Source organism: Rhinolophus hipposideros, assembly GCF_964194185.1.
Source record: "Rhinolophus hipposideros genome assembly, chromosome: 11".
Classification (NCBI taxonomy): domain Eukaryota; kingdom Metazoa; phylum Chordata; class Mammalia; order Chiroptera; family Rhinolophidae; genus Rhinolophus; species Rhinolophus hipposideros.
The window spans coordinates 38,145,956-38,173,239 of NC_138057.1; the positions used below are offsets into that span (position 1 = coordinate 38,145,956).

The following is a 27,284-nucleotide window of genomic DNA, read 5'->3' on the forward strand; positions in this document are numbered from 1 at the left end:
AGCACTATGCAATCGATATTATTGATATTATTATTGCTACTTTGTGATTTTATATATGTATACATATACTTTAATATGTGTGTGTGTATATAGGTGTGTGTGTGTATATACATACATATATATGTATGTATGTATATATATATGTATGTATGTATACATATATATATATATGTATGGGATGGCCAGTTAGCTCAGTTGGTTAGAGCATGGTGCTAATAACACCAAGGTTGCCAGTTCAATTCCCGCATGGGCCACTGTGAGTTGTGTCCTTCTTAAAAAAATACATATGTATGTGTGTGTGTGTAATTAATAATGTAGTAATGAAGACATCAATTTGGTTGTTTGCCTACATTCTGCAAAAGAAAAGTTATATATGTATATATATTCCATGTAAATAGAATGTAGAATGTGTGTATATATATGGAATCCTGTTACTTGCAGATCCATGCTATATAGTTCTAGAGTGTTTTATTAACTACTGCCCTATAGTACCACTGTATTACATATCAAAAGCATTTCTAAAGGTAAAAAGAGAAACCTGTATTATATGAAGGATATGACATGAACAAGTTATTTGGTGAGTAAAAGGCTTGGAGTAATAATGATAATAATAATAGGTAACATTCATTTATTCAACAAATAACCATTGAGCACCTGTGTGCAAAACACTGTTCAAGATACATGGAATACGACAGCCAACGAAACTAAGGTACCCATCCTTTCTGAGATAAATTTTCAGTGGGTAGCGACAGACAATAAGCCATAAACATAATAAGTAAATTATATATTAGAAGGTGAAAAGTGCTATGGGAAAAAATAAGGTATGGTAGGGTGACTGGAGTTCTAAGAACATGGATGGCATAGAGTTGAGGGTGTCCAAGGGCTATGATTTTTAAAGTATCCAGAAAGACATGGGGGAAATGTTTCAGGCAGAGGAAATAGCCACTGCAAGACCTCTAAAGCAAGATTGTGCCAGGTGTGTTCACGGAACAGCAAGGAAAGGAGTGATTAAGCTGGAGAGTCCTGAGAGATCAGGGAGGTGATGGAAAGAAGGGTCACATTAAACCTGCTTTAAGATGTTTTTAATCTTTGGTTTTCATGCATTTGAGTATGATGTGTAAGGTGTCGTTTTCTCATTTATGCTACTTAAGGTTTTCTGAGTTCCCTCAATCTTTTGGTCAGTGTCTTTAAACAGACTTGGAAAATTGTTGGTCATTATTTCTTCAAATGCCACTTTTTCTTATTTTCACCGTTCCTCCAAGCTCTCCAGTTACATTTACTGTTAGACCTTTTTGACTGTATCCCAAGTCTTTCTCATGCTCTGCTTTCTTTTTTCCATTCATGTTTTTCTTTCTGTGCTTCAGTTTATATATTTTCTGTTGTACTTTCTTTGTATTTATTAATTCTGTCTTCTAGATAAATAGAATTAATGTGTTCAGCCTGCTTTTAAACCCATCTAATAAATTATTTATTTCAAATACTGAATTTTACAATTCTAAAATATCCACTTGATTCTTTTTTATAGATTTTAATTCTGTTAAAATATTGCATGTTATCTATTTTGTACATCTTTATGTTTTGACATATTAATCATAGTTATTTTGAAGTCCTTGTTCACTTTGTTTGCTTTTATTGATTATTTTATCTCTTGATTATCGGTCACTTTCCCCTGCTTTGCACATCTGGTAATTTTTGTTATATGCTAGAAATTGTGGGTGATAGTCTTCCTCTAAAATAAATTACCATGGATCACCTTGATCCTGTTAAAACATGAGTTAGCTTTGTTAGGGGTGGTCTATTTTAGTTTAACATTTATTTCCAGAATTCTTTATTCCTTTGTCTTACTCCTTAACTATTGCCTTTATTCCTAGCCATGTATTTTCTGGGGTCTTGTCTTAATGCCAAGGGTGTACACCAAGGTATATGTAAGCCTAGACTCTAGCACTGTGTGACCTCTGAAGTCTCTGCCTAGCTCTCAGGCTCCTAGCAGCTGTTCTCTGCCAGGACTCCTGGAGTTGTTCCTGTGTACATGCAGCTTGGGAGACTGAGGAGTGACTAGAGAAGTAGGAGAATACAGAAAGGGTGTCCCGGAAGGCAAGGGGCACATGTATTGAGTGTTTACTGTATCCTGGCACTGTGCTAAACTTAGCCCTTTACATTATAAGCTCATTTAGTGTTCATTGTGGCCTTGTGCAGTGATAACTCTCACCGTTCACATTTATAGATGAGACACTGAGGATAAATAATTTGGCATACAGCCAAAAAGTGTTGGGGTCAGGTTTTGAACCTATGCAATCATCTGGTCCCAGAACCTATTCTGCACATTAGTGTGAGTTGCTGACTGGACAACTCCATTATTTTCCATACCAGTATTCCAGGACTCTGCTGACAGTCCTGTCATGCTTTCATTTCCATTATTTTAGACAATTGAGAGCTTTTTTCCTGAAGAACTGGGTTCCAGGCATCATTGGAGGGTGCTTAGGTTTTTAGCTACTGCAACGGAATTCAAATCACTTTTATTCTCCACCCCCCATGATTTGATTTCCTTATATGAATCATAACACCTGCAATATTATATTGCTGAATGCAATTAATATCACACACATAAACTTTCTGAGAAACCTTAGTAAACCAAATGATCAAAAATTGTATATTTTGAAATTATGTAATGAATTTAAAATAGAAAGTGAATTAGAAAAGCATATTCTATTACTAATACTGAACTTTAAGTTATAAATTTGCATATTTATAAATAAAATTTTTTGTGTAATTGAGTATGACCTTATCTATTCCACTTTATTTAATCTAGTTGTGAATTTGTTTGCGGAATATATTTAATCTGTAAAAGAGTTTTTATATTTTACTATTGTGAACAAAAATCATGGTCACATGGGGAACAGCAATCTAAATGACTGATAACAGGAAATGAATTGGCCCTGTGGGTATTGCCAGGACCTGCTAAGGTTAGGAAAGATGGTCTTCTACAGGACAAAACTGACGTCCCTTAGCAGAGGATATTACAGCATGTCCGCAACGTCAGGAAACATGAGATAAACTGACTTTAAAACTATTTACACTTCCCAATAGTACACACAGTATGTTTTCTGGTGAAGTACTCTAAAGCAATAGGTCCAATTGTTATTCTGGGAAAACAATGCACTAAGAATGTACAAAACAACTGGAAACACGGAGAGTAGTGTACCTATTATACTTTACCCCAAAGCATACTGAATATACTATTTGGAAATGTAACTGAACAATGAATTAAAGTAAGTTTCTCCTGTTTCTCGCCTTTAGAACACTTGTGGCTGCCAGCTGAACAAGGCAGGTGCAGAGCGAGTGGCTGCCAGTGGACAGTGACAAAAACAAGACTTACTGAAAGAACCAAGTGTTTCTTATAAATAATTTGGAAATGATTTGGGAATCCATTTCTTGGCAATGGAAACAGTACATTTCAGATCCTATCAAGTGATTGGTTTATATGTAGGAAGTCCTCAATTGGTAGTTCTGGAAATATTTACTGCTGCTGTGCCACTGTTGGTAAAGTTGACAGGATATCCTACAGAAAATGAAAATCCCAGAGGAAGGAAATCATGTGGGGCATGTTGTTTCTGAATAGTCACAATCATTTAATATAAGGTTTGCACTGTAGAATTGTGGAGACCCAACCAGTTATAACTGAAATGGGCCCTAGGGGATAGATTAAAGACAAAACAGGAATCCACGAAACAGCTCTATTATGTATTTGGACAAACATATGACCAGTCAACCTTTGTATAGTTTTCCAATCATGTGACTTCTTTTCTATGATTCACTTATCGAGTACATTTTGCCCACACATGGGACATACCTATAGTCCAAAAGTCAGTCATGTTTTTCCCTGCTGTAAACTGCCTACAGAAATGACTAAAAACACCATGGAATTGAACTGAAAGTCGTAATTTTGTTGTTGTTCAATGTTGCATTAAGAGGCGAAAAGATTTTGAGGGAGTTTCAACTCGGGGATCTCACACTGATCCTACCAGTTTGCCAGCAGCCTATGAATCCACATGTGCATTCTGCATTGTCAGTAGATTGAATATGTCTTGCATATTTACGATTGAATAATGTCTTGCATATTTACTATTTTTATATATAGTTGTGATTAATTAAAGGCAAATTCAATTAAAATTATTACTGAGCTTGCAGTGTTCTTGAAATTATGTATTTCCTCAATTTATACTAAAGATTCAATTCAGGTATTCAGGATTGTCACTGGTTTTGCTGTTAAAAAATGGTCGGGAACCACTGATAAAACTGTTAGTCTCTATTGTGCTGTAAATTCTGTAAAATTCTATAAAAGCTGTTTCCATGATGTAGTGGTAATTCCATCTCTATACTTTTTAAATGCTTTATTGAAGTATAATTTATATAGCATAAAATTCACCCATTTTAAATGTGTAATGCTATGATTTGGTAAATTTACAGTTATGCAGTTTTCACCACAATCCAGTTTAAGTACATTCCCATCACCTCCAAAGATCCATCATGCCCAGTTTTAGTCACGTTCTATTCACACCCCCAACCCCAGACAATCTTCTTTCTTTGTCTACAAAGTTGCTTTTTATGAGCTTTTAATGTAAATGAAATCATAAAATGTGTAGTGGTTAGGTCTGGCTTCTTACACCTAACATTACATTTTGAAATATATCCGGGTTGTAACATGTGTGAGCAGTTCATTAATTATTCTCTTCTTACTATTTCTGAGTAGTATTCCATCGTATGGACATACTAATTTTGTTTACCCACTTTAATTTTGATTGTTTCCACTTTATGGCTGGTTATGATGACTAATGCTGTTGTGAACATTTGCATAGGAAGCCTTTGTGTGGACATATGTTTTCATTTTTCTTAGGTATATATACCTACGAATGAGATAGTTGGATCATATGGTAAATTTATGTTTAATTTTTAGGAAACTACCAACTATTTTCTGCAGTGGCTGCATCATTTTACAGTCCTACCATCAAAGTGTGAGGGTTCCACGTTGAAGAGGTTCCACATTCTCACCAACTCTTGTAATTGTCAGTCCATTTTGATTATTGCCATTCTAGTGGGTGTTAAGCCTCACTGTGGTTTTAATTTGTGTATTCCTAATGACTAATAATGTCTACTCAACATCTTTTCATGTGCTTACCAGCCAATGATATATCTTCTTTGTTGAAAGGTCTATTCAGATATTTTGCCTACTTTTAAAATTGGGTGGTTTTCTTATTGAGTTGTAAGAGTTCCATATATATGTGTGTGTATATGTGTGTGTGTGTGTGTGTGTGTGTGTGTGTGTGTATATGTATGTTCTTATCAGCTATAACTTGGAAATATTTTTCTGCCAGTCTGTCGCTTGTTTTATTTATATGTATTATATAAAAAAATATACCTCAATTTAAAAAAATACTACCCTTCACATTAAGAAGTTAACAGTGTGGAGATACAGTGATCCCTGTGGTAGCCATGGAGGTTTGGAGTCCTGACGTCTGACACACAATCCCTGCTCCCTCCCAGCTACGTGCTACCTCACGTATGAAACTTTTAGAGCAACCAGGGTGTGTGCAGTTTTGTTTGAGTAGATGTTTGGAATTGGGAGACCTGTAGAGAGCATGGAGTCCAGCACATTGCCTCAGTAGGTAAATTAGTGTGACATTTTCTGTGAGGAAGTTTGGGTTTCTTCTGTGGTGGGGATACTGTGGACACGTGTCCACTCCGACGGGGGAGGGGAGGAAAGCGGCATCCCCTGAGAATGTGAAGAAATGGCGTTCGTTCCTTTTAAGTCACAGTGGGAGCCCGGGGTGTATGTGTGTGTATCTGTGGGTGTGTAAATAAGTACGCCCGGTTGGAGGGGGCGGTTCAACTAGGGACTTGGTGAGGGGAAACGAAAAAGTACCTGGACCTGCCTTCAGTAATGAAGACTATTTATAGCAAATGATAAAAGCCATGACATGGATTCTCACATCAGCCTCTGGTTCTTCCGAAGGAAATGGTTCTATAATCACTGTCGTTGCCAGAAGTAATTTTGGTCCGTTCTAGATCCCCATTACGGTGTGCTTTTGTTTCTTTTTCCCAAGTTCTGTTGTTCATCTCTGGACTGGCTGCCTTTTTGCTCCACATCAGAGACCCTTTCAGTCATTGCTTATGTCCTTATTAAAATGAGTCTATCAGTTATTTTCTATGGAAAACATTTTATATCTTACATGCAAATATCCTGCACCTGTAGTCTCTGGCCAATGCAGTTTCTTTTTTTCTCTCCTCTCTTCCCATTTGGTAGAATGAGGTAATTTCTGCTTGATTCCTTAGCCAAAAATATTTTCTCCACTGCCCAGAAGTGTGGACACTGCGAAAATCACTGTATAGTGCCACTAAACCGCGACCCCCCCCCCCCACATAAAACCCAGCAACCAAGATTAATGATTCCTGGGCAGTGGTCCCCAGACTTGGGTTCCATTAGAAGCATTTGTGATGTGTATTTAAAATACAGATCCTCTGGCCCCACAGGTAGAGCTGTCCTGCTATGTCCATACCAGGGAGCTCAGGGAGCCACTAAGGCAGGTCAAAATGGCTCAGTGGGCCAAGGTCCAAGCTGTTAGTGCGTTGTGTCATTACAGCGTGCCTGGCACACTTAGGAGGATGGGCAACAGGCACTGCAGAAGCTTAGGCACAGAGCTGTGTAAACCTCGGGTCTGGGCCGTCCCTGGCAGGGCTAAGCTGCCCATATTTGGAAAATTTCTATTGTAAGGGGCAGATGTGGGTGAGATTTAGAAGTCATAGGAAATATAGCAAAATAGACTAAATCTTGTGCTACAATAGAGATGTGAAAGAAAACAGTTGGCCAAGGAGTCTCCTGACTGGGTGACTTGTGACCACGTGGTCCATTGGGTTGTAGCATGTCAGCCTTCTGAAGGTAGCTGAAGGAGAGGAGGAGCAAGAGCCGCGCTGGAGGGCAGACGCATCCTTTCCTGAGCAGTGGTCAGAGTTCAAGCTGCCGAAAGGAGCCCGATAGCCTCCGTTTTCCATCCCTGTTGTCCTCCTCAAATGCTGGTTCTGCTGTATGTGATCTTCTCGCTTCCTCAGGATGCTTTTTGCAGGTTTATAGAAAAGAATTACCCTCACCCACCCCTTAAACATCTATTTTGGTTTCGGTGGGGGGAAGTGGTCCTTCTCTCTTTTAGCATGGCTTCAGATGACATAATATTAAGAGAGATTCAATTTCGCTTCTATCAGATGAGGGAACATGATTGTGAGGCTCTCTTCTAATTATAACTTCGTCACTAACTGGCTCCATGACTCCCTCAAATTACTTTGGACTGCCGGGCCTGCAGGTTCTCCTTGTTTAAAATGACAGAGTTGGTCTAGATCAGTGGTTCTCATCATGCGGCCGCCAGAGTGTCAGCATCAGCATTACCTGGGAACTGTTAGAAATGGAAATTCTTGGTCCCCCCCAGACATACTGAAACACACTCTCTGGTGGGGCCCAGCAATGTGTTCAAACAAGCCCTCCAGGGGTCTGATATTCACAAAACTTTGAGAACCACTAGTCTTAGATTAGTTCTCAGCCTTTGCTGCACATTAAATTCACCTAGACAGCTTTTATAACCTACCAATCCTGGGCTCTACCTGCCAAAGATTCTAATTTAAATGGTTTCTGGCGGGGCCAGGACATTGTTTCACAGTTCTAATGGACATCTAAATACTATCTGAGGTCTTTTACTAGTAACAGTCACTGTTCCCAAATGGAAATGCTCGCATCCAAACCTGCAGGTTTTGTACTTAGACCACTAGGTGTTGCTATAATAGAGAAGGAAAGGCATTTTCAAAACTCTGCCACTGGATATTCTCAGAGGAGGAAAATGTATTTCCTAACCCGATAAGCGATTATTCTGTGATGTATATCTGAGTACAATGTGTTGAATATTCATTTCTAATTTGTTCAATTTTATTCAAAGGAATTAAATGTCCCTCAGTGATACGATGAATAAATAAATTGTGGTATATGCATACAATAGAATACTCCTCAGCAATAAAAACGAACTAATGAGGTACACAGTGACACTGCTGATTCTCACAGTTTAATGATGAGCCAAAAACCCCAAACAAATGGACACAAAAAATAGAAAAACTGTATGATTCCATTTAAATGAAAAACTGAAAAAATTAATCTATGTTGATAGAGGTCAGAATAGTGGTTACCCTTGAGAGTAGGGTGATAATAACTAAAAGTGAGCAGAAGGAAACTTCTGGAGTGCTGGAAATGTTCTACTTTTTGATCTGGTGATCATTATATACATATATACATGTACATGTACCATATATATGTGTACATATTATATATTTACAGAGAGAGAGTTTTACTCAAGATTTGTGAACTTTACTATGTGCTATTCCTCAATAATAAAACTTACAGAAATTGAAATGTAATACACAAAGGAAGTAATTGACACATCATTCAGTAGACATATTATTCATGCCATCTGTGGTCACCAGAGATGAACATAGCACTTTGATTTTACGTTATTATGTTAAAATGTGGCCCCCAAGCTGAGAAGGCAATGGCATGGTCTGTATATATGTAAAGCCCTTGTTTGTCTTGAATGTTTGTTTGTGTCCAGGGCACACATTGTGCAGCATACATTTGAGTGATTGATTCTCTTAAAGCAACCCTCTGTTATCTCTTCCCTACTCTTCAAATCTTGCAATAGAATCTAAGAAATAAAACTGTTCTTTATTTTTTATTTCTTAATCATATCATTGTCATTACCACTAAATTTTTTTAAATTTTATTGGGGAATATTGGGGAACAGTGTGTTTCTCCAGGGCCCATCAGCATAAGTCACTGTCCTTCAATCTAGTTGTGCAGGGCTCATGTGGGAATTGAACCGGCAACCTTGTTGTTGAGAGCTAACACTCTAACCAACTGAGCCATCTGGCCACCCCTGCCTGTTCTTTATTATCTGCAGAAAAAGACCTCACCACCTCTCTTGTCAGTGACAGGAGGTCAAATGCATCCTAACAAATCAAGGTGAGATAAGAATCAATCTATAACAGAGAAACAAATCCTTGCAAATTTTTCTAAGCCAGTGACTGTCAAAACAGGGCATATTGGAAGGGCATTCAGGGAAGAAAAATGTGTTGGGGAAATGAAAACCAGAGTCACTTAGCAGAATGAACAAAAACCCATTGGAAACGAACCCTTATCATAATATAGATGGGAAATTACCGTCCATTACTCAGCTATCACTTTAAAGCCACATGCTGGGTGATCTGATTTCATCTTAAGCCCTGCTAATGAAAAGCAGGGGCTGGACTGGCTGATGCCTACCTATGAAATCATTCAAGGAGAGCCAAAATCTTTGTTCAGTTAGGAGTATATTAAGTGCCATCAGAGTTTTACCTGATCCAGTCATTTTGAACTGCTGTGCTCTGTCCCATTACGTTCCAATCACTTTGATGTCCTTTTGGAATTGGGTAGAATACCTAGGGCGATTATTTTCTTCAGATAATTTATGTGTGTGTGTGTGTGTGTGTGTGTGTTACATATATATTATATATATGTATATAGTATGTATATGAGATCGGACAATTAAGTTCATGAACTTGTTGCAATAATGTTGCTAACCTTTTTTTTGATATCAGAGGGATTATTCATTATGAATTTGTACCAACTGGACAAACAGTTATTGAGTTTACTATTTGGAAGTGCTGAAAGTGCTGCGTGAACAAGTTAGACGACCTGAACTTTTCTCCAACATTTCATGGCTCTTGCATCACGACAATGCACCAGCTCACATGACACTGTCTGTGAGGGAGTTTTTAGCCAGTAAACAAATAACTGTATTGGAACACCCTCCTTACTCATCTGATCTGGCCCCCAGTGACTCTTTACTCGAAGATAAAGGAAATATTAAAAGGAAGACCGTTTGATGACATTCAGGACATCAAGGGTAATACAATGACGACAGCTCTGATGGCCATTCGGGAAAAAGAGTTCCAAAATTGCTTTGAAGGGTGGGCTAGGAGCTGGCATGGGTGCATAGCTTCCCAAGGGGAGTACTTTGAAGGTGACCATAGTGATATTCAGCATTGAGATGTGTAGCACTTTTTCTAGGATGAGTTCGTGAACTTAATTGTCTGAATATATCTGTAATGCTTTATACCTTGGTCTCTGAACATTGAAGTACTTTCATTCACTCATGCCAAACTATCCCAGGTGTGACATAGAAGGCTCCATGGAAGGATAAGACAGTCTTTTTCGAAAGGGGTTTATAATCTCTTTGAGGGAACTGAACATAAACACACAGAAGTTAATTTTTAAAAACCACAGGATATCTTCCGTTTGTCTTTCTAGATTCACTCTCCATCCTGTTGCAACTTATTCTGTGACCTGGGAGGCTGAACTCACAGTTCACAATTATGGATGTCCTTGTCCTTTGGCTTCCAACTGGATTCATTCAATGGGAATCCCCGAAAGAAGAGTCCAGATTATTCCCCTGGCTGTGGCAGGAGGAAAGAGGTGGAGAGGTGCCTCTCACCCAGCGCTGTACTGGGCCACAACCTACCGTACCATTAACTCCAGCCTGTCCGGTGTTTTCTTTACCCCGTCACATTGTCAGCTGTGCTGTGTACGTATGTAGATGACAGAATTATTTTCAGAATATTTGAATTTATAATGTGAAGAGCACAAAGTCATAATAAAATTAGCAGTCACAATTTTCATCTGTAGGACACCTGACAGATCAAAAGTGTTTTCTAGTAAGTGCCTTGTAAAATATAACAGCCCCCAAGAGATAGGAGAGGCAGAGAATTTGATTTCCCAGCCTCCAGATGAAAGAGTTTTTCAGAGGTCTCAGGCTGTGGTAGAAGTGGGATTAAGGATGATATCCCTTGACTCCAATTCTCTTTCAAGTCCACTACTAACAGTCCGCTTAGATTTATTTTAAAGGAAGTCAAAGTCTTCACGACTTTGCAGGTTTCAGTTCAACTTTAAAATACAAAAAACTTCTCTGTGGATAACCTCGGTCTCCCTTACCCATTCATCTTGGGGATACTTTCTAGCCCCACTTGGCCTTGACATGTTTCATCTTTCTCCTGGGAGCCACTCTATCTTTTACTTCTCCCACTTCTTTATTCTTTCCATTCTATCTTTTTGCTCCAGCACTCTCTGTTTCCTCTCTTCTCTCTCCCTTTCTTCCTCTGTCCACTTCCTCTCGCTCCCCTCCTTTTCCCTCTCTCTTCTTCCTTTCTGTGTTCCTATCTTGACACTGTCTTCCCTATATTTGTCTTAGTGTCATCATTCTGTCTCTTGCACCTACAGTTTAAATAGCCATAATATTATCAAATAGTCTTGTTATATTTCCTTCAGGCATACAAAAGAAACTTGCATTTGCAAACTGAATCCATCAACTTTTTACAAGTGTACATTCAAACAATCCAATTAAAAAAACAGGCAAAGGACATGAGACATTTTACTGAAAAGGATATAGGGTTTGCAAATAAAAACATGAAAAGACATTCAGCATCATTAGCCGTGAGGGAAATGTAAATGAAAGCCACAATAAGATATCAGTACACATCTATTCTAGCTAAAATAAAAAATAGTGACAATACCAAATACTGGCAAGGATAAGGATCTTTTATACATTGCTAGTGGGAAGGTCAAGTAATACAGCCACTCTGGAGAATACTTTGGCAGTTTCTTAACGTACTAAACGTACACTTAGTATATAACTTGTCATCACACTCCTGGACATTTATCCCAGAAAAATCACAATTCATCTCCACACAAGAATCTGTACACTAATGTTCACAGAAGATTTCTTTGTAATAGCCTCAAACTGCAAATAATCAAAATGCACCTTGATAAGTGAAGGACTAAAACTGTGCTGCTCTGATACTATGAAATTCTACCCAGTAATAAAAAAGGAACAAACTGTTGATAACACATAACGACTCAGAGGGATCTCAGGGGCATTGGGCTAAGTGAAAAAAAAAAGCCACTCTCAAAAGGCCACATACTGTATAATTCCATTAATACGACATGCTCAAAATGACAAAATTATAGAGATGGAAAATAGATTAGTGATTGCCAGGGCTTAGGGCTGTTGTGGGTGAGAGGGTGGGTGTAACTGTAAAGAAGTAAGTAGCACAGGGATCTCTTTGTGGTGTTGGAATAATGTTTCATCCTGATTGCGGTGGAGTTGCATGAGCCTACATGTGTGATACAATGGCATGGGGCCATACACGCCACACTGCACCGAAGTCAAGTTCCTGATTTTGATATGATACTGCAGTTACATGGGATATTGTACTACAGTTACATAAGATGGACGAAGGCTACAGGACACCTATCTACTATTTTTGCACGTTGCTGTGAACCTACAATTATTTTAAAATAAAAGTTTAAAAAGGTACATGTTAACAATTTAAAATGACGCAATAGATTGACGTGATTCAGAAACCAAAAGGCATAAAGTAGTGTACAATGAAAAAATTTGCATTTTATCCCTAAAACCCATTGGCTCAATATCTGTCAGTCAAGAACCCAGCATGAAGTAGACGGCAAGCCCAAGTGGGGTAGCTGAAGAAGTTTTGACGGAGAGATTATTTACAAAGCTTTGTGCAGGGTTAAGGAAAGCCAACCAAGGATGACCAACCATGCCAAGGACAGCAAAAACAGGGCTGTGGGAGAAGCATGTGCTTGGTAGGGCTCAAGGTGCAAAAGGAGGTCACTGAAAGGTCACTGAAACTAGAGAGAGTTTTAGGAGAGTGCAGCCCACTAGTAGATGTGGCTGGAAAATAAATACCACCCATCACACTCCCTTGCCCTCTGATCTCCTGCTTTACCTCCCATTTTCCAAGTTTAGCCCAAAGTTAGAGGGCGTCCATAATGCATAACATTCAGCCTGCTGGGAAAGAGTAAGGAGAGGAGGTTTAAGATTGGACCTAGAGGAACAAAATCAAGAAGATTCAGGACAATGTTCTTCTAGAGCTTTTTTATTTGTCTACAAAGATACCATGTTTCCCCGAAAATAAGACCTAAACCGGAAAATAAGCCCTAGCATGATTTTTTCAGGATGACATCCCCTGAACGTAAGCCCTAATGCATCTTTTGGAGCAAAAATAAATATAAGACCCGGTCTTATTTTCGGGGAAACACGGTAGTAGATTCTTATTCTTTCCCCCTGTAGCTACACAAGGTAACATACACAGTGCTCTGCAACATGCTTTTTTCCACGACTATATCTTAAGAGTTTCAGATGGCTTCAAGAATAATTCCTCATTGATTTTTTGCAACATACATTTTTTTGCAACTGTATTCCATTATATGCAGTTATATGTATTATATATAACTTATCTAACCAGTCCCCTATTATTGATGTTTGGGTCCAATCTTTTGCCGTCACAATAATACAATGAGTAACTCTGTATACATATGTCATTTTAAAGGCATGCACTAATGGATGAAGGATGAATTCCTAGAAATGGAATTGCTAGATTAAAGGCATCTGTTTGCATTAGTAATTTTGATGGTGACAAGTAGCTCTCCACTGGAGTCGTGTCCATTTAAAGTCCTACCAGCAATGTGAGTAAAGTATCCATCTTCCCATAGCTTGCCAACAGAATGTGTTGTTACTTTTTTGCATTTTTGCCAATCTAATAGAGGAGAAAATGGTATCCCAGATAGTTTTAATTTGCAATTCTTTCATTCTGAGTGAAGTGAAGCAACTCTTCATGAATTTAGAGTCAGTTGTACTCACTTTTCTGTAAACAGTTTGTTCATGTTTTTTGCCCTTTTTTTTTCCGAATGGTGTGTTGGTGTTTCTGTTTGATTTCTAGGAACTCTTTAAATACTAGAGAGATTAGCTCTTTTTCTGTGATATTAGTTACAAAGATTTTTCCAGAGTGTCATTTATTTTTTATTTTACTTATGATTCCTTCCACCCCCAAAGCAGAAGCTTTTCTTTGCTTTTCTTATGTAGTGGAATTTAGCAGTTAGCCATATTTTTTAATGTCTACTAAACATAGTAAGGTCTTCATGACTCAAAGTTATAAAAGAATTCCCATATGTTCTCCTTTTAGAACTTGTATGCTTTTATGTTTTAAATCTTTGATCAACTTGGAATTTTCTTGGAGCAAAGTGTAAGATATGGTTCTACCTTAATTTTTTTCCAGATGTTAACCAGTTATTCTTTACTATTTGCTGAATAATCATTTCCCCCCACAAATTTGAGCTGTATCATGCTACAGTAAAAATCTGTCATGCATTTAGATCTATTTATGAACTTTCTAATCTGTTCCATTGGTCTGTCCATCATACTATATTAGTTATTGAAGGTTTTTTTGTATGTTTTAATATCCCATTGGGTTAGTCTCTTTTTTACTGCTCTTTCTTTTGAAAGTGTTTCCATCATTTTTAATATAGACTTTAGATGTATTAGTCTAGCTCCAAACAAAAAAACAAAAAACCATCCTGGTTTGTACAGAGATCACATTAAATTTATAAGCTCATGATGGAGAAAATTAACACCTTTTGATGATGTCTTCTTATTCATTAACATTGTAAGTCTTTGCACTTGCTCAAGTCTTCCTTTCTGCTCTTCAATTATGTCTTAAAATATTATTCATATAGACCCCATACATTTCTTGTTAGGCTTATACTTAGATTTTTTCCCCTATTATAATTGGGGATTTTTTTTTCTATCATATCTACCTTATGGTTGATTACTTAAGTGAAAACAATTTACTTTGTGTATTATTTTGTACTATACTACTTTGCAGAATTCTACTTTTATTCATACTATTTTTCAGTTAATTACTTTGGATTTTCTGTATAGAACCATATCATTTGCAAGTAGTGAATGTTATGCCTTTTCCTTCTAACTTTTATGTTTTTTTCTTCTTCAAATGGGTTGGATAATCCCTCTGGTACAATGTTTAATAAAAGTGGTAATAAGGAGCATACTTGTCTTTTCCTGATTATGGTGGGAATGCTTCTAATGTTTCCCCATTAAGCACAATTTTGGTGTTTTTTCTGACTGAGATAGAACTTTTCGAGTTAAAGAAATCAACTAGATCATGTTCATTACTAGTGGTGCTCAAATAGTCTTTATCATTACTGAACTTTTTTGTCTGTTTTTCCTAAAAGTTATTGAGGTGTGTATTTGGTCTAGGCAAAAATTTATTAAATAGGAAAAAAACACCTCACTAAATGTACAGGAAAAGTTTTGATAAATTGTACTACAATAAATTAGACAAGTCTGTTTATCCTGATACATCATTAAGAGTAAAAAAGGCAAGCCACGAGATAAGGAAAGATATTCGCAATGCCTATATCTGAATATAAAGGGAAAACAAATAAACCATTAATAAAGATAGCCCACCAATGTAAAGATGGGCAAAAGACTGGAACAGTCAAGTCACAAAACAGGATGTCAAAATGGCAATAAACCTATCAACATATGCTCATGAGCCTTCAGGAAAATTCACATTAAAACTGCAATGACAATCCACCAGTGTAAATAAAATCAATAAAAGTTCAATACAGAGTGCTGGTATGGATGTAGAGCAAGTAGAACTCTCATCTGTTGTTGGTGGTGAGAGTGTAAGCTGTTGACAGCCACTTTGCAAATATGTATGACAGTGTCTCCTGAAGCTGAGCTTCATATGTCTATGGCCCAGAATCTCTCTTCTGAGCATGTACCGAACAGAAATACACCAAATGAGGTGTACAAGAATGTCCAACAGAAATAATAAGTAAATAAATAGTGATATGTTCATACAGTAGAATATTATGTAGCAATGAAACTGATACACTAGTTATTTACAAATGAGTGACTCTCAAAGTAAAATGTTGAGTATAAGAAGCCAGACACAAAGCTTATATACTGAATGATTATAAAATGTGCAGAGACAGGCAAAACGAATCCATGTTAACAGAAGTGAGAATAGTACTTTTGGGTAGTTAGCAAGGGTAGGGCAAGTGCTGCTGGGATTATGCTCAGATTCTTGATTGTGGTGGTTGTCAATGCATGTTTATTTTGTGATAACCCATAAAGCTGTACACTTGTGATTTGTGTACTTTTTCTATGTTATGCTTCAATTAGAGTGTGTTAAAAAGAAGATGATTGACTTTCTTTCAAGGGTCTATCTGATGCCTGAAAAAGCCTCCCAGATGTGAGCCACCATCAATAGAAACACGGTGGCTCCACTGTAGCTCTCTCTACCGGCCTTCTCCTGCAAAATTGTCACTTCCAAAATCTTCCCATGGGGATTTACACACCAGTCCCTGGCTCCCTGAAATTCAGGGGGCAGGATTCTGGTTTTTCAAGTTGTTCTCTTAAAACACCCACCACCCATCCACATGCCGCTCTTGTTCAGGTTGAAGTAGAACAAGTACCTGTTCCTCAAGAATGAGGAATACACAAAGATATGATGACAAAGACATTCCCATTACGAATCTAACTCCAAAGTTGTTGTTTTCTTATATTTTATTGCCTTTGAACTTGAGGTGGATATTTCCTTTTTTTTTTTCAATATTAGGTAAAATTTTCTCAACAAGTTAACTAGTATTTTGCAGCTTGACACAATGTTTCTCTCTTTTGTGGCAGAATATCCTACAGGTATTCTGGTGTTGTCTTCTGTTTATCCTTCCCTGAAAATATCTTTGCAACCCTGAAGTTTGCCAGCACAAAAGAGGCCTGCCCTGCCTCCTCCACACTTGATGTGCCTGTGTGCCCTCGCCCCCCCAGAAGGAGCACTATTCTGAATTCGTGTTCTCATGCACTTCTTTGTAATTTGGTATTTATCCAAAGATAAATTTTCTCATGTGTCTATGTATCCTTAAACTTTTCACACATGCATGCACACACACACATAAATAGTATATACATATGTGTGTGTATGTGTGTTATGTTTTTTACCCTGATTCATTCCTTTTCACTGTTCTTGGAGTATTCCATTTCATGAGAATACCACAATTTTGTGCTTGAAACTTTTATCAACCTACTGAAATACTTCAACCTAATAACATTTTTTGCCTTAGCTTCTATTTGGCAGATATTACTATAGCCACCATGCCTGGGGTAGCTGCACAAAAAGCAAGGACACTCTGAGGCCTGCTGCCACCTGCTGGCTCCCTTCAGGTTTAGGAACTGATAAAGCCTTGTGTGACACATAAGTTGGGTGAGGCAGTTTCTCAGGGAGTCACTAGATTGGGAAGAGCTGTGGTCACCAGACTAATGTAGATTCTGGTTTGGTGCCGCTGCTGAGCCTGGAACTACTCAGCAAAAGTTTCAGAGCACAGGGAGGTCAGTTGCTCCCTGCCTGGGGCCTGTGAACTCCAATAGTTTTCCAAGAAAGTGTAATGCAGGCTGGGCTGGCTGCTCTCCTGCACTGGGGAAGTTGGGTAGGGCGGGTTCCCAGTGAGTCAGCAGAGTGGAGCTGTGGAGCTCACCAGACCAATCAGATTCAGATTTGGCCTGAGGGGGAGGGCTCAACACAGGAAAGATGGCGCCCACCTGCCATCTGCAGGGGAACAGAAGCCTACACAGGGAAAATGGTGACTGTCCTCCAATCCTTGCCTCAAAGCCACACCCCTCAGCCTGCCACTTGTATGCCTCGGATGCCAGGCAAGTCACCGTCCCTTCACTGAGCCCAGGGTGAGTGCCTGTGAGTGAGTGAGTCTGCATGGGCCTTTTAAGAGGATGTTTGGGTTTCCCTAGCCTTCGATTGGAATCCCCAGTGTTTTTCACAGCCAGATGTTGTGGGGTTTCCTTTTCCCAGCACCAGTGCTCTGGGCTGGGGAAGCCGGTGTGTGGCTGAGACATTCGCTCCTATGGCTGAGATATTCTTCCTGATTCTAAACCACCACACAGAGGTTTGGGGCCAGCCCGTTTCGCATCTCCACCCACCCCCCACCAGTATCGAAGTGGCTTCTTCTTTGTATCCCTTGTATCCCAGTTATAAAACTTCTGTTCAACTAGACTTCAGATGATTCTCCAGATTGATTGTTCTGTAATTTAGTTGTAATTTAAATGTGTTCATGGAAGGATGAAGGCACAATGTTTATCTACTCCACCATCGTGGATCTCTCTTGGGTACCTTATTTTTTTTTTTTTTTATGTGTTTGTTTTGGGCTTAAATTTTTCCTACTTGAATCTTTCAACAAAAGTCTGTCTATCCTTGATTCATAACAAATAACATTCTATGATGGGAGATTGAGAGAAAATTAAAAGATAGAGAGGATTTGCATTTGCTGCTATTGTTTTTGAACTAGGCATCTAATTCTTGACTGTCATCTTTTTCTCAACTTTACATATTATTGTTTTTGTAGGAAAAAAATCCAGGCAATCTTGACTTTTTAAAAATAAGAAGAAAATGTTTTCTATGGGTGAATGTAAAATTAGCCATGACCTTGTGGGGGATTTTTCATAGTATTGACTACAAGGAGATATATCTCTCTCTTTGTCTTAAGTTTTGGACCAACATTTTACCCATACAGACTTTTAAGAACACTAGACTATAAGTTGCTGGGTTCTACTTCCTGGTTCTTGCTGTGTGATCATTGGTGTATCGCTTTCCTTCTCTGAATTTCAGTTTCTTCATGTGTAAAATGAAGTACATTTTCCTCACTGGGCCATTATGGGAAACAGATGTGATAAACCATTTGTGTTCACCCATAAATCATCAGTTTAAAAGTTCTTAAATCCCTCTGTTCCACAAGATTTGCAAGCATGACACTAGCTTGTCCAGGAAGGTGTTATTCTTTCTGAAAGAGTAACTTTTGGCTTAGGGTTGGCAAACAGCTGCCACATTTTAACTTCTTGTGATTTTGTTGTTTCCATTTCTCTAACCTGGCCTAGTTTCAATGGTTTGAATCTGGATGAGAATCCTGAGGCCATTTTTTTTTTTTTTTTTTTAGACTCTGAATAGTCTTTTAAACACAAACATGAAGTTGATGTCACAAATTTAATGTAAAAATAAATGACTTTAGTCCATTAATCCCCTTGGGTAGATAAGACAGGTCGCTACTAAAAGTATAAAGGAATAATGCATGAGTGACTGAGGCTAAACATAATCCTCTTCAGAACTAGGTCAAGCAGTTTATTTAGGGTTTGGTTGGTGACTCACCCCATGAGGCTTGGACTTCCAGGTTGAAGGACTCCTGAGGTGGTTTGGGGAGTGTGTATGTAGCTTGGTGGGAAGAGCAATTCATCCTTGTAGAAGAGTCTCTGCATCTCTGTCTTTCCATTTTTTTTCTCTCTCTCTCTTTCCCTCCCGCCCTCTCTCCCTCTCTCCCTCCCCCTTCCCTCCTTCTCATTAATTTGCCCTAGCTCTCACACTCTCTGTAACTTTTTTTGTTTCTCTCAGACCTACCTTGACTCCTGTTTCTTTCCAGAACCTAACTCTTGTGTGGGGGTTTGCCTGAGATATGGCAGGGCAGGGGAGGGAAGAGACTGGTGTGTGGTGTGCCCATGGCTGCCCCTAGTGGCGCTTCGTCTGCACCCTTCCATTACTCTTCTATCCATTCCATTCCCTATGCTGTCCTTTATTTGGGACCCAGTGATGTCCACAGAGAAACTGTAATGGGGCTCTAGATGCTATGGTCATCTCTTCTCACAACTCCTCATTTCCTCCTACTCCTGCTTAAGTCTATGTTTTGAAGACCTCTAGGCCTGTGGAAATATTTCTGTGGAAGGAAACATGAGGGAGTTTTCCTACACAGAGTGTTCTGTGTAGGCACACAACCACAAAAGGGGCACACAACCACAAAAAAATAGATGAGGGAAACAAATGGGGAGTTTAGTTTGAGTTACCAAGAAGATCACAGATGGCATTACAGGGTAAATAGTCATTGATTTGCTTTCAGGGAGAAATTTTATGTATACTTTTCTTCAAAAACAACACATAATCATGACAAGGCGTGACGGTGAAATAAATACGAGCCTAGAAATTAAGCATAGATTTCTAAGATAATGATCCAAGGAAGACACAGTACAAAGATAAGGAAGAATAAATCTGTATTTATTGAGATTGTATGCTATCTGGAAAGCTGTGGCAATGTTAAAAATAATAAATGATTCAAAGGTCTCTGGATAAATATAGCTGGAGAAGAACAAATGAGTAACACAGGTTAAGTAGATTGTGCTTCTATGCATGAAGAGATAGTGTAAGTCATAAGTCAGTTCACTTCACACCTTTATTAGGCACACACCAGGGACAAAGCTCTACTTTAGGAAGTAGAGCTACAAAATAAATAAGACACTGTTCTGTGAAGGAAACAAAGACTTCTGCTATTTTATACATATTTCACGCGTTCAGATTATGCAGTTCTGGTGTTGTATTCTGTTACGTTCTTCTCATTGGGTTTGTTCCTGTTGAGGCTGTGAGGTGCAACATCTTTTTCTATGGGCGCGTGTGCTTCTGCCCTAAAGAAAGGGACTGGGGAAGACAGGCCAGATCTCAATCAGGAATCCAGGGGGCTGTCAGAACGCAAAGCCACATTATCTGGTTGGATCTAACTCAGTGTTGTTGTTGTTGTCTCCCCTCTCCCGCCCCCCCACCCCGCCCCGTTGTTTTTTGACTACTTGTTTACTTCTGGAGTCTTTACGAAGGTCTCCTTTCCAAGTACAGGCCTTGTTTCACCTGTGCTTCTGAAGACACAAAGAAGGGTCGTAGGTCTTTGTGAGCAAGGTTCTCCAAGTGTGGTCCCTGAGGCCAGCAGCATCAGCATGCTGTTAGGAACCCATTAGGAATGCAGATCGTTCGGTCCCACCCAGACCTATTGGATCAGGAACTCTGGGGGTGGGGCCTGGCAGTGTGTCGATAAGCCTTTGGGGGATTCTGAGGCTGGTTCGCTGTTGAGACGCTGGGAACTGAAGGGGCACATCGCCCTCTGGAGGCCATGTGGTCACAACCGCCGTGGAAAAGGAGCTCAATCCAAGGGGGCGAGGGGGAAAAGTCGTTTTTCTAAGGCCAGCTGTCCCTTCCCACACGAAAAGTCTGCTACCATGGTCAGCTTGGGAGGCTCTGGGTTGATTTCATTAACGGATACTGCTGTTATTTTTATAATAGTCCAGGCTTTCAAGATGAGTGAATATGGGGGAATTCTAAAATGAGTATGTTATTTACTTTTTCCATTTCTGGTCTTCATATCACCCCCCTATTCAAAAACCTCCAGTGCTTTCTCCATTAAACAGTCCTCTCCTCTTCAGTGCCTCTGCAGTGGGTCCTATTCCTGTTTGCAGGCTCTCCGTCACTTCTTCCCTACATGGAAAAATGTTTCGTTTCTTCTGTGCTCATGTAACTCATGCTACAGCGGCAACTCTCACAAGCTGTCAGTTTTCAACTGTGTCCCCTCTCTAGACTGAGCTCCTTGAGGGCAGGGACCACATTTTACTCCTTTTTACCCCCAGCATTTAGCAGTTTCCAGTTAGCAACAGGTGATTGGAAAATGGTTTCAAAATGAATAAATGGATGGTTGTGTAGAACTAGTTGCTGTCCCTGGAACTTCCTAACTCTGTCTTCCTTTGTGCAGTTCCTTTCAGTGTGTCCTTCCACATCCACCTCCAGCCTCTCAAATTCCCACCCATCCTTTAAGATTCACTTATAGTGGCTTCTCAAGAAACATGTGGAAGTGAACTGTAGAGCATGGAATGCGCACTTGATCAGGCAGAGGTATCAGCTGGCGAGTTTACTAAATCACACTGCTCCCAGGCAAAGTGCATCCAGGATAAAAATAGCACAAATACTAACATTAATTTATAATATTGACCGGGCATATGGATTGAGTTCTCACCATGTGCCAAGTCTTGCATTAAGCCTTTTACATATATTATCTTGTTTAATTCTTAAGAAAAGTGTTGTTATCTGTAAAATAATAAATGAAGAAATAGAGCACAGAAGGGTTAAATAACTTGCCCAAGGTCATATAGCTATAGTCAAAACCAAGATTAAAGCGCAGGTCTTGTTGACTCCAAAGTCAATGCTCCTAACTTGAAACTAAATAGATCATTGACAAAATATGTAGCTATTACAGACATTGGTGATACCGAATGCTGAATCTAAACGGACCAGCGAAAACCCTGAACTCCTGTGCCAGTCAATGAATAAATTGTTATTTATTGAACACCTGCTGTGGGATGAGCATTGTTCTAGGAATAAGAGGATATAGAGGGTGAATAACACAGGTAAGATCCCTGTTCTTAGGGAAATTACTTTCCAGGGGGAGGAGCTCTTTGAGGAAGACAACATTTGAGCAAGCATTGGATGTCTAGAAGGAGTAGGCACGTAAAGATTTGGGAAGCGTCTGTTTCGGGCAAAAGGAAGGAAGTGCAAAGGATGGGAGGCTAGGAAAACTGGTGGAGGAACCAGCAACCACAAACCACTGAGTGCAATTGACCCTGAGTCTAGCTTTCTGGGCACAGGTTCTGTAAGAGTAGGAAACCAAACCCAGGTTGCGAGCGGCCCAGAGCTTGAAGGAAAGCATACAGAGCCAATTATCCTATCTAGGAAGGAGGTCTGAGTTGAAAGCAGATTCTGTTGCTGCTTTTAGTAGTCACACTATTCCCAGTAGCTGAAAATGAATGAAATTTGTAGATGACTTTGGTGCAAAAGCAACCATCATCATTAAATAATATCATCAAGAAAAATCAATTTAAAAAATCAGTAAAGTGTAACATAAGTCTAGGAAGGACCTTCTTTTCAAAGAGATACTTGACTGGGTTCTGCATGCCAGATGTCTCCCAACTGTTGCCTTTTCAGAGTAATTTTATAAGCCACATTCTCACTAATGCTCCATGTACAGTGGCAGGATCCAATGTACAGTAAGTCCTCACTTAATGTTGTTGACAGGTTCTTGGAAACTACAACTTTAAAGGGAACGATGCATAATGAAACCAATTTTATCATAAACTAATTGATATAGACAAGAGTTAAATTCCTATAGCATATTTGTGGTCACAAAAACATCACCAAACTTCTAAATAAGGACCCTAAAACACTTCAAATATTAAACATTGGGATAAATGTGAGCTATGCTTACATTTAAGAAAGATTAAGACAAACAAGGAAGATAATTCTTTGCCAACCTGCTTACTCCAGTTCTGGGTCGAGGCCGGGAACTCTCCTGGCAGCTCAGGGCGCAAGGTGGGACCCACCCCAGACAGGACACCCTTCCATCAGAGGCCACTGACACTCACACCCACACTCCCTCAGACTGGGATATTCTGGACACGCCTGTGCACCTCACGTGCACATCTTTGGGATGTAGGAGGAAACCAGAATACCTGGAGAAAACCCATGTAGACATGAGGAGAACACGCAAACTCCTCACAGACAGTAGCTCTGGCGGGCAATTGATTTTTCTTTTTCCTTTTCATCAGTGTCATGATGAATCAACGTTGAACAAAACGATGTTATTTAACGACTGGCTGTATATACAAGGTCAGTGATAAACTACACTGGTATTTTCTTGCTGGGGCAGACCGTTCCCACAATGGCTCCCCTAGTATTCCAAATCCCGTTTACGATGCCTTTCTGCTCCCTCCTCCTTGACTGCATACTTGATGTCTGCCACGTGGTCTTTCCTGGGTCTGGAGTGACTGTTGCCTTTATATGAGTGTGATAAGGAGCTCCCTCCCTTTTTTGGGGGCTCACGGCACTTCTCTTTACCAAAGGATCTCCCCACACCGCGCTGCTCACCTGCTTTTGTCTAAGGTGATGCCGCCTTCCCTGCGAGCATCCCTGAGAGAGAAGGTGTCTGGACTGGCGGAGATATTCTGCTTTCTTGGCCTCAGCTCTAGCAGTGAGTGGCTGCAGCCAGTCCATGCAATACATCCTCCAGAACACCCTCACCCTAAGGCCTTTGCAGAGCATGTCCACATCCGTTTAAGCAGATGTTTAAGGAGCATCTCCCATAGACCAGGCACTGTCTAGACACTTGGGGGAGAGCGGTCAACCAAACAGGCATGGCCCCTGCCCTCGGGGCAAATGGTTAAGAGAAAAAGTGAACAAAATAATTTCAGATGATGATAAGTGCAATGAGAAAAATAAAAGAGGATGATGTGATAGAGAGCAACTTAAAATAGGCGGGGTGGGGGTGGGGGCGGGGGAGCCTCCTGGGGAAGAGATATTTGACTAGAGACCTGAATGTCCTAAACAGACAGACAGACCAGTCTGGAAAGGATCCGGAGGAAGACCATTATAAGGTGGAGGAAAACATAAGGTCAAAGTTGCTGAGCTAGGAGTATACGTGGTGTATTTGACAAGCAGAAAGAAGTCAAGGTACTTAGAGCAGAGGGAGGGGAAGGGAAGTTTTGGGGTGAGATCTGTTAGGCAAACGTCATGATACGGAGTTAGGTTTTATTCTAAGGTCAAAGGAGAGCTAGTGGACAGGTGAGTGACCCAATGATTTACGTATATTACTATCTCATTTAATCCTGTCAACAGATAGTGAGGAAATTAGTACTTATGGTCAAAGTGAGGAAGATATTGAACAGTTAAATGGTGGATCCAAGCTTCACCGAAAGCTCAGCAGGGATCTTCAAATATAGATCTTCAAACTCCCAAGTCCAGCATTGTTCTCTGGGCACTAGCTGAGTGCAAGGTAAGATTAATGGCAAGGCTGAGATCATGGACGTGATATTTTACATCTGCATATTCCAAGTGTCTGATCAAAGAATCAGGCAGTGGAGGTGTCCTTGAGAGACATATTTCTTTCCTTTTTTCGGTTAATTTTTGTTTTAAATTGGGGACTATTGGAGAACAGTGTGTTTTTCCAGGACCCATCAGTCATAGTCCTTCAATCTAATTGTGGAGGGCGCAGCTCAGCTCCAAGTCGCTGTTTTCAATCTTAGTTGCAGGGGGCACAGCCCACCATCCCATGCGGGAATCGAACAGGCAACCCTGTTGTTAAGAGCTCGCGCTCTAACCAACTGAGCCATCCGGCAGCCCAAGAGGGAGAGACATTTCTTAGTGGACTAGTATATGCAGCAGGAGTTCAGCTAGCTCTAGAAGAAGTTAAAGACTTCTGGACGACAGAACAACTGGTTCCGGAAGAGGCTGACCGCAGTATTTTAAGAGTTCTGCAGGGTTAACGGATAGCAGTGCTGTTGCAATAGCTCAATCTTACGGAGCACTGACCGTGTGCCAGGCACTGTTCTAAATGCTTACACACACACACACACACACACACACACACACACACACACAGAAACCAGTTTTTAAAAGAACAGTACAGGAAGAGGAAAGACAAGGGCAAAGTTTCTGAGATACTAATAAGCTTGGCATGTTTGATGACTAGACAGAGGTTAGTGTACTAACAGCAGTAATGCTTTTATCCCCACAGCAAGCCAGTGAGGAAGGTGACGTTATTCCCATGATGCAGATGAGGAAACTGAGGCAGGGAGAGGCTAAGAATTAGCCCAAGATCGCACCATGAGTAAGTAGCAAGAACTCTAGAAACCACACTTTTCAACCCCATAACAAACTGCTGTTTACTGAGTGGTCCACATGAACAGGATTTCTACACAAATTATTTATGACTCTGCAAGAGAGTCATCATCAGTGTCCTCATTTGGTAGATAATAGAAGTTCAGAGCGTGTTGTTAATTTCCTCCAGGTTGCTCAGGGAGCTGGGGTTCAAATTCGGATGTGCCTGATTGCCTGATGCCTGAATCCATACTCTTTGCTTTACCTTCTGCTGCCTCTTAGTGTCTCCAAAGAGGACCCCCTCTCTCAAACTGGACCTAACAGCAGGCCTTTCCCAATCTGCAATGCTGAAACCTAGGGTAAACAGCTCTTTAGGTGTTTTGTTATTAATCTACTGAGATGCCCGAATTGCGAGAAAGTAGTAGTCCTGGGGTCTTGCTGAGAGTAGGGTTGTAGGATTTAAGGGGCAGGACACTCCTCGTTGTCATAACCAAGAATGTGGCTTCAAAGCCTAAAGCCAGAACTTCTCCCATCAGGAAGATCTCAGAGAACTGGGAAGGTCCAGGAATGCCTTCAGGGGAACCTCAGCCTATACCTTTTACTACAGACCTGTGAGCCAGTCCTATTATCATTATTTTATGTTTTCTCAATGACCTGACCCACGCAATACTTATTACTTGTTCACATCTTCCAAGAGGCAGGCATATGGTGACTGGTTTGGGGCCAAGAGAATTTCGTGCTTGTGTAGTATATAAATTCTTTATCTCTTCTTTCTCTGAATATTTTTTCATAGTCCTCATTGGTTTTAAATATTTCTTATGATTGTTTTCTAACAGTCAAATCCTTCCAAATATATTATTGAATGTTACTGTGTATGTGTCTGATGTTGAAGGGATTATTTGTGATGACGATTATGTGTTTCTGTTGGATTTTTACTGTAGTATTTAATAACCATGAAACTTGTACAGGAACGGCCTTCTGAAATCTAAAGTTCAGTGCCAAGATAATTAACATTTTAAACAATAAAGTTAAGATATATAGACCTATTGAAATCTTAAATAAATTGGTATCTATATTTAATCTTGTTAAAAATTCACGTAAAGTTTCTACTGATATTTTTCTAGGGCTTTTTCTAGTCTATGAAAAGAATGGAAATGTAGCTTTCAAATGGTATATGCAGTCAACAGGTAGTATTGCCATGAGTAAATTGCAACAAACCTCCAAAACCTTATGAACATTTCTATAAGCCTGTGGTTAAGAGGATCTTTTGGGTTAACGAAAGGATTTATGTCCACAGGGCTCAGAATTCATGAGGTTATACTGTTTCTGTAGATTATTACTTTATATTCCAGGGTTCCCTTGCCAACTGCAGCATTAGAACGGAGAGCAATTAATGAGCCCAGGAGCATTTCCCAGTCAATAGGGGTTGGGAGCCAGTGAATAAATGCCCCAGCCTTCCCTCCTTTATGTGGACAATTCTGCTTTTCAGAAGGTACCACAGGAATCCTAACCCTTTCCTTCCTTCCTCCTTACTGAATCACCTCACAAGTAAACAAACAATCTGCACTCAACTCTCAGTCTCAAGTTCCGCTTTAGGGAGAATCTAAACCAAGACCTTTGGTACCAGAACTAGCCCTAGAGAATAGACCATTAGATTGTGCTCCTGGCAAAGTCTTACTCACTGATGAGATGGCTGGTGGTTAGTGGGGTGGTGCTAACCCTTTGCCGGCTGCAGTGTCACGATTACTAAGGCTTTCCGTGTGTGGGTTGTGATGAGGTATAAGTGAAAGAGGAAGCACTGTGTTGTTCAAAAGCTCAGCACTTGATGG

The 27,284-nt window shown here is 39.8% G+C and overlaps 1 protein-coding gene across 3 annotated transcripts in view; it reads left to right on the plus strand.

The window, feature by feature from the left end:
- LOC308505279 (uncharacterized protein C9orf85 homolog) overlaps positions 1 to 27,284 on the plus strand; it is a 149,263-nt gene that overhangs the window by 44,724 nt on the left and 77,255 nt on the right. Inside the window, exons 5-6 of one of the 3 annotated variants that reach the window (XM_081067227.1) lie at positions 23,409 to 23,469; positions 25,373 to 25,465. In XM_081067227.1, the coding sequence (XP_080923353.1) occupies positions 23,409 to 23,469; positions 25,373 to 25,383 (72 nt within the window). In that variant the 3' untranslated portion in view covers positions 25,384 to 25,465. Of the gene's footprint in view, positions 1 to 3,297; positions 4,705 to 10,375; positions 12,436 to 23,408; positions 23,470 to 25,372; positions 25,466 to 27,284 lie in introns of those variants that run through there. The other 2 variants (XM_081067229.1, XM_081067228.1) reach the window with 2 other exon arrangements.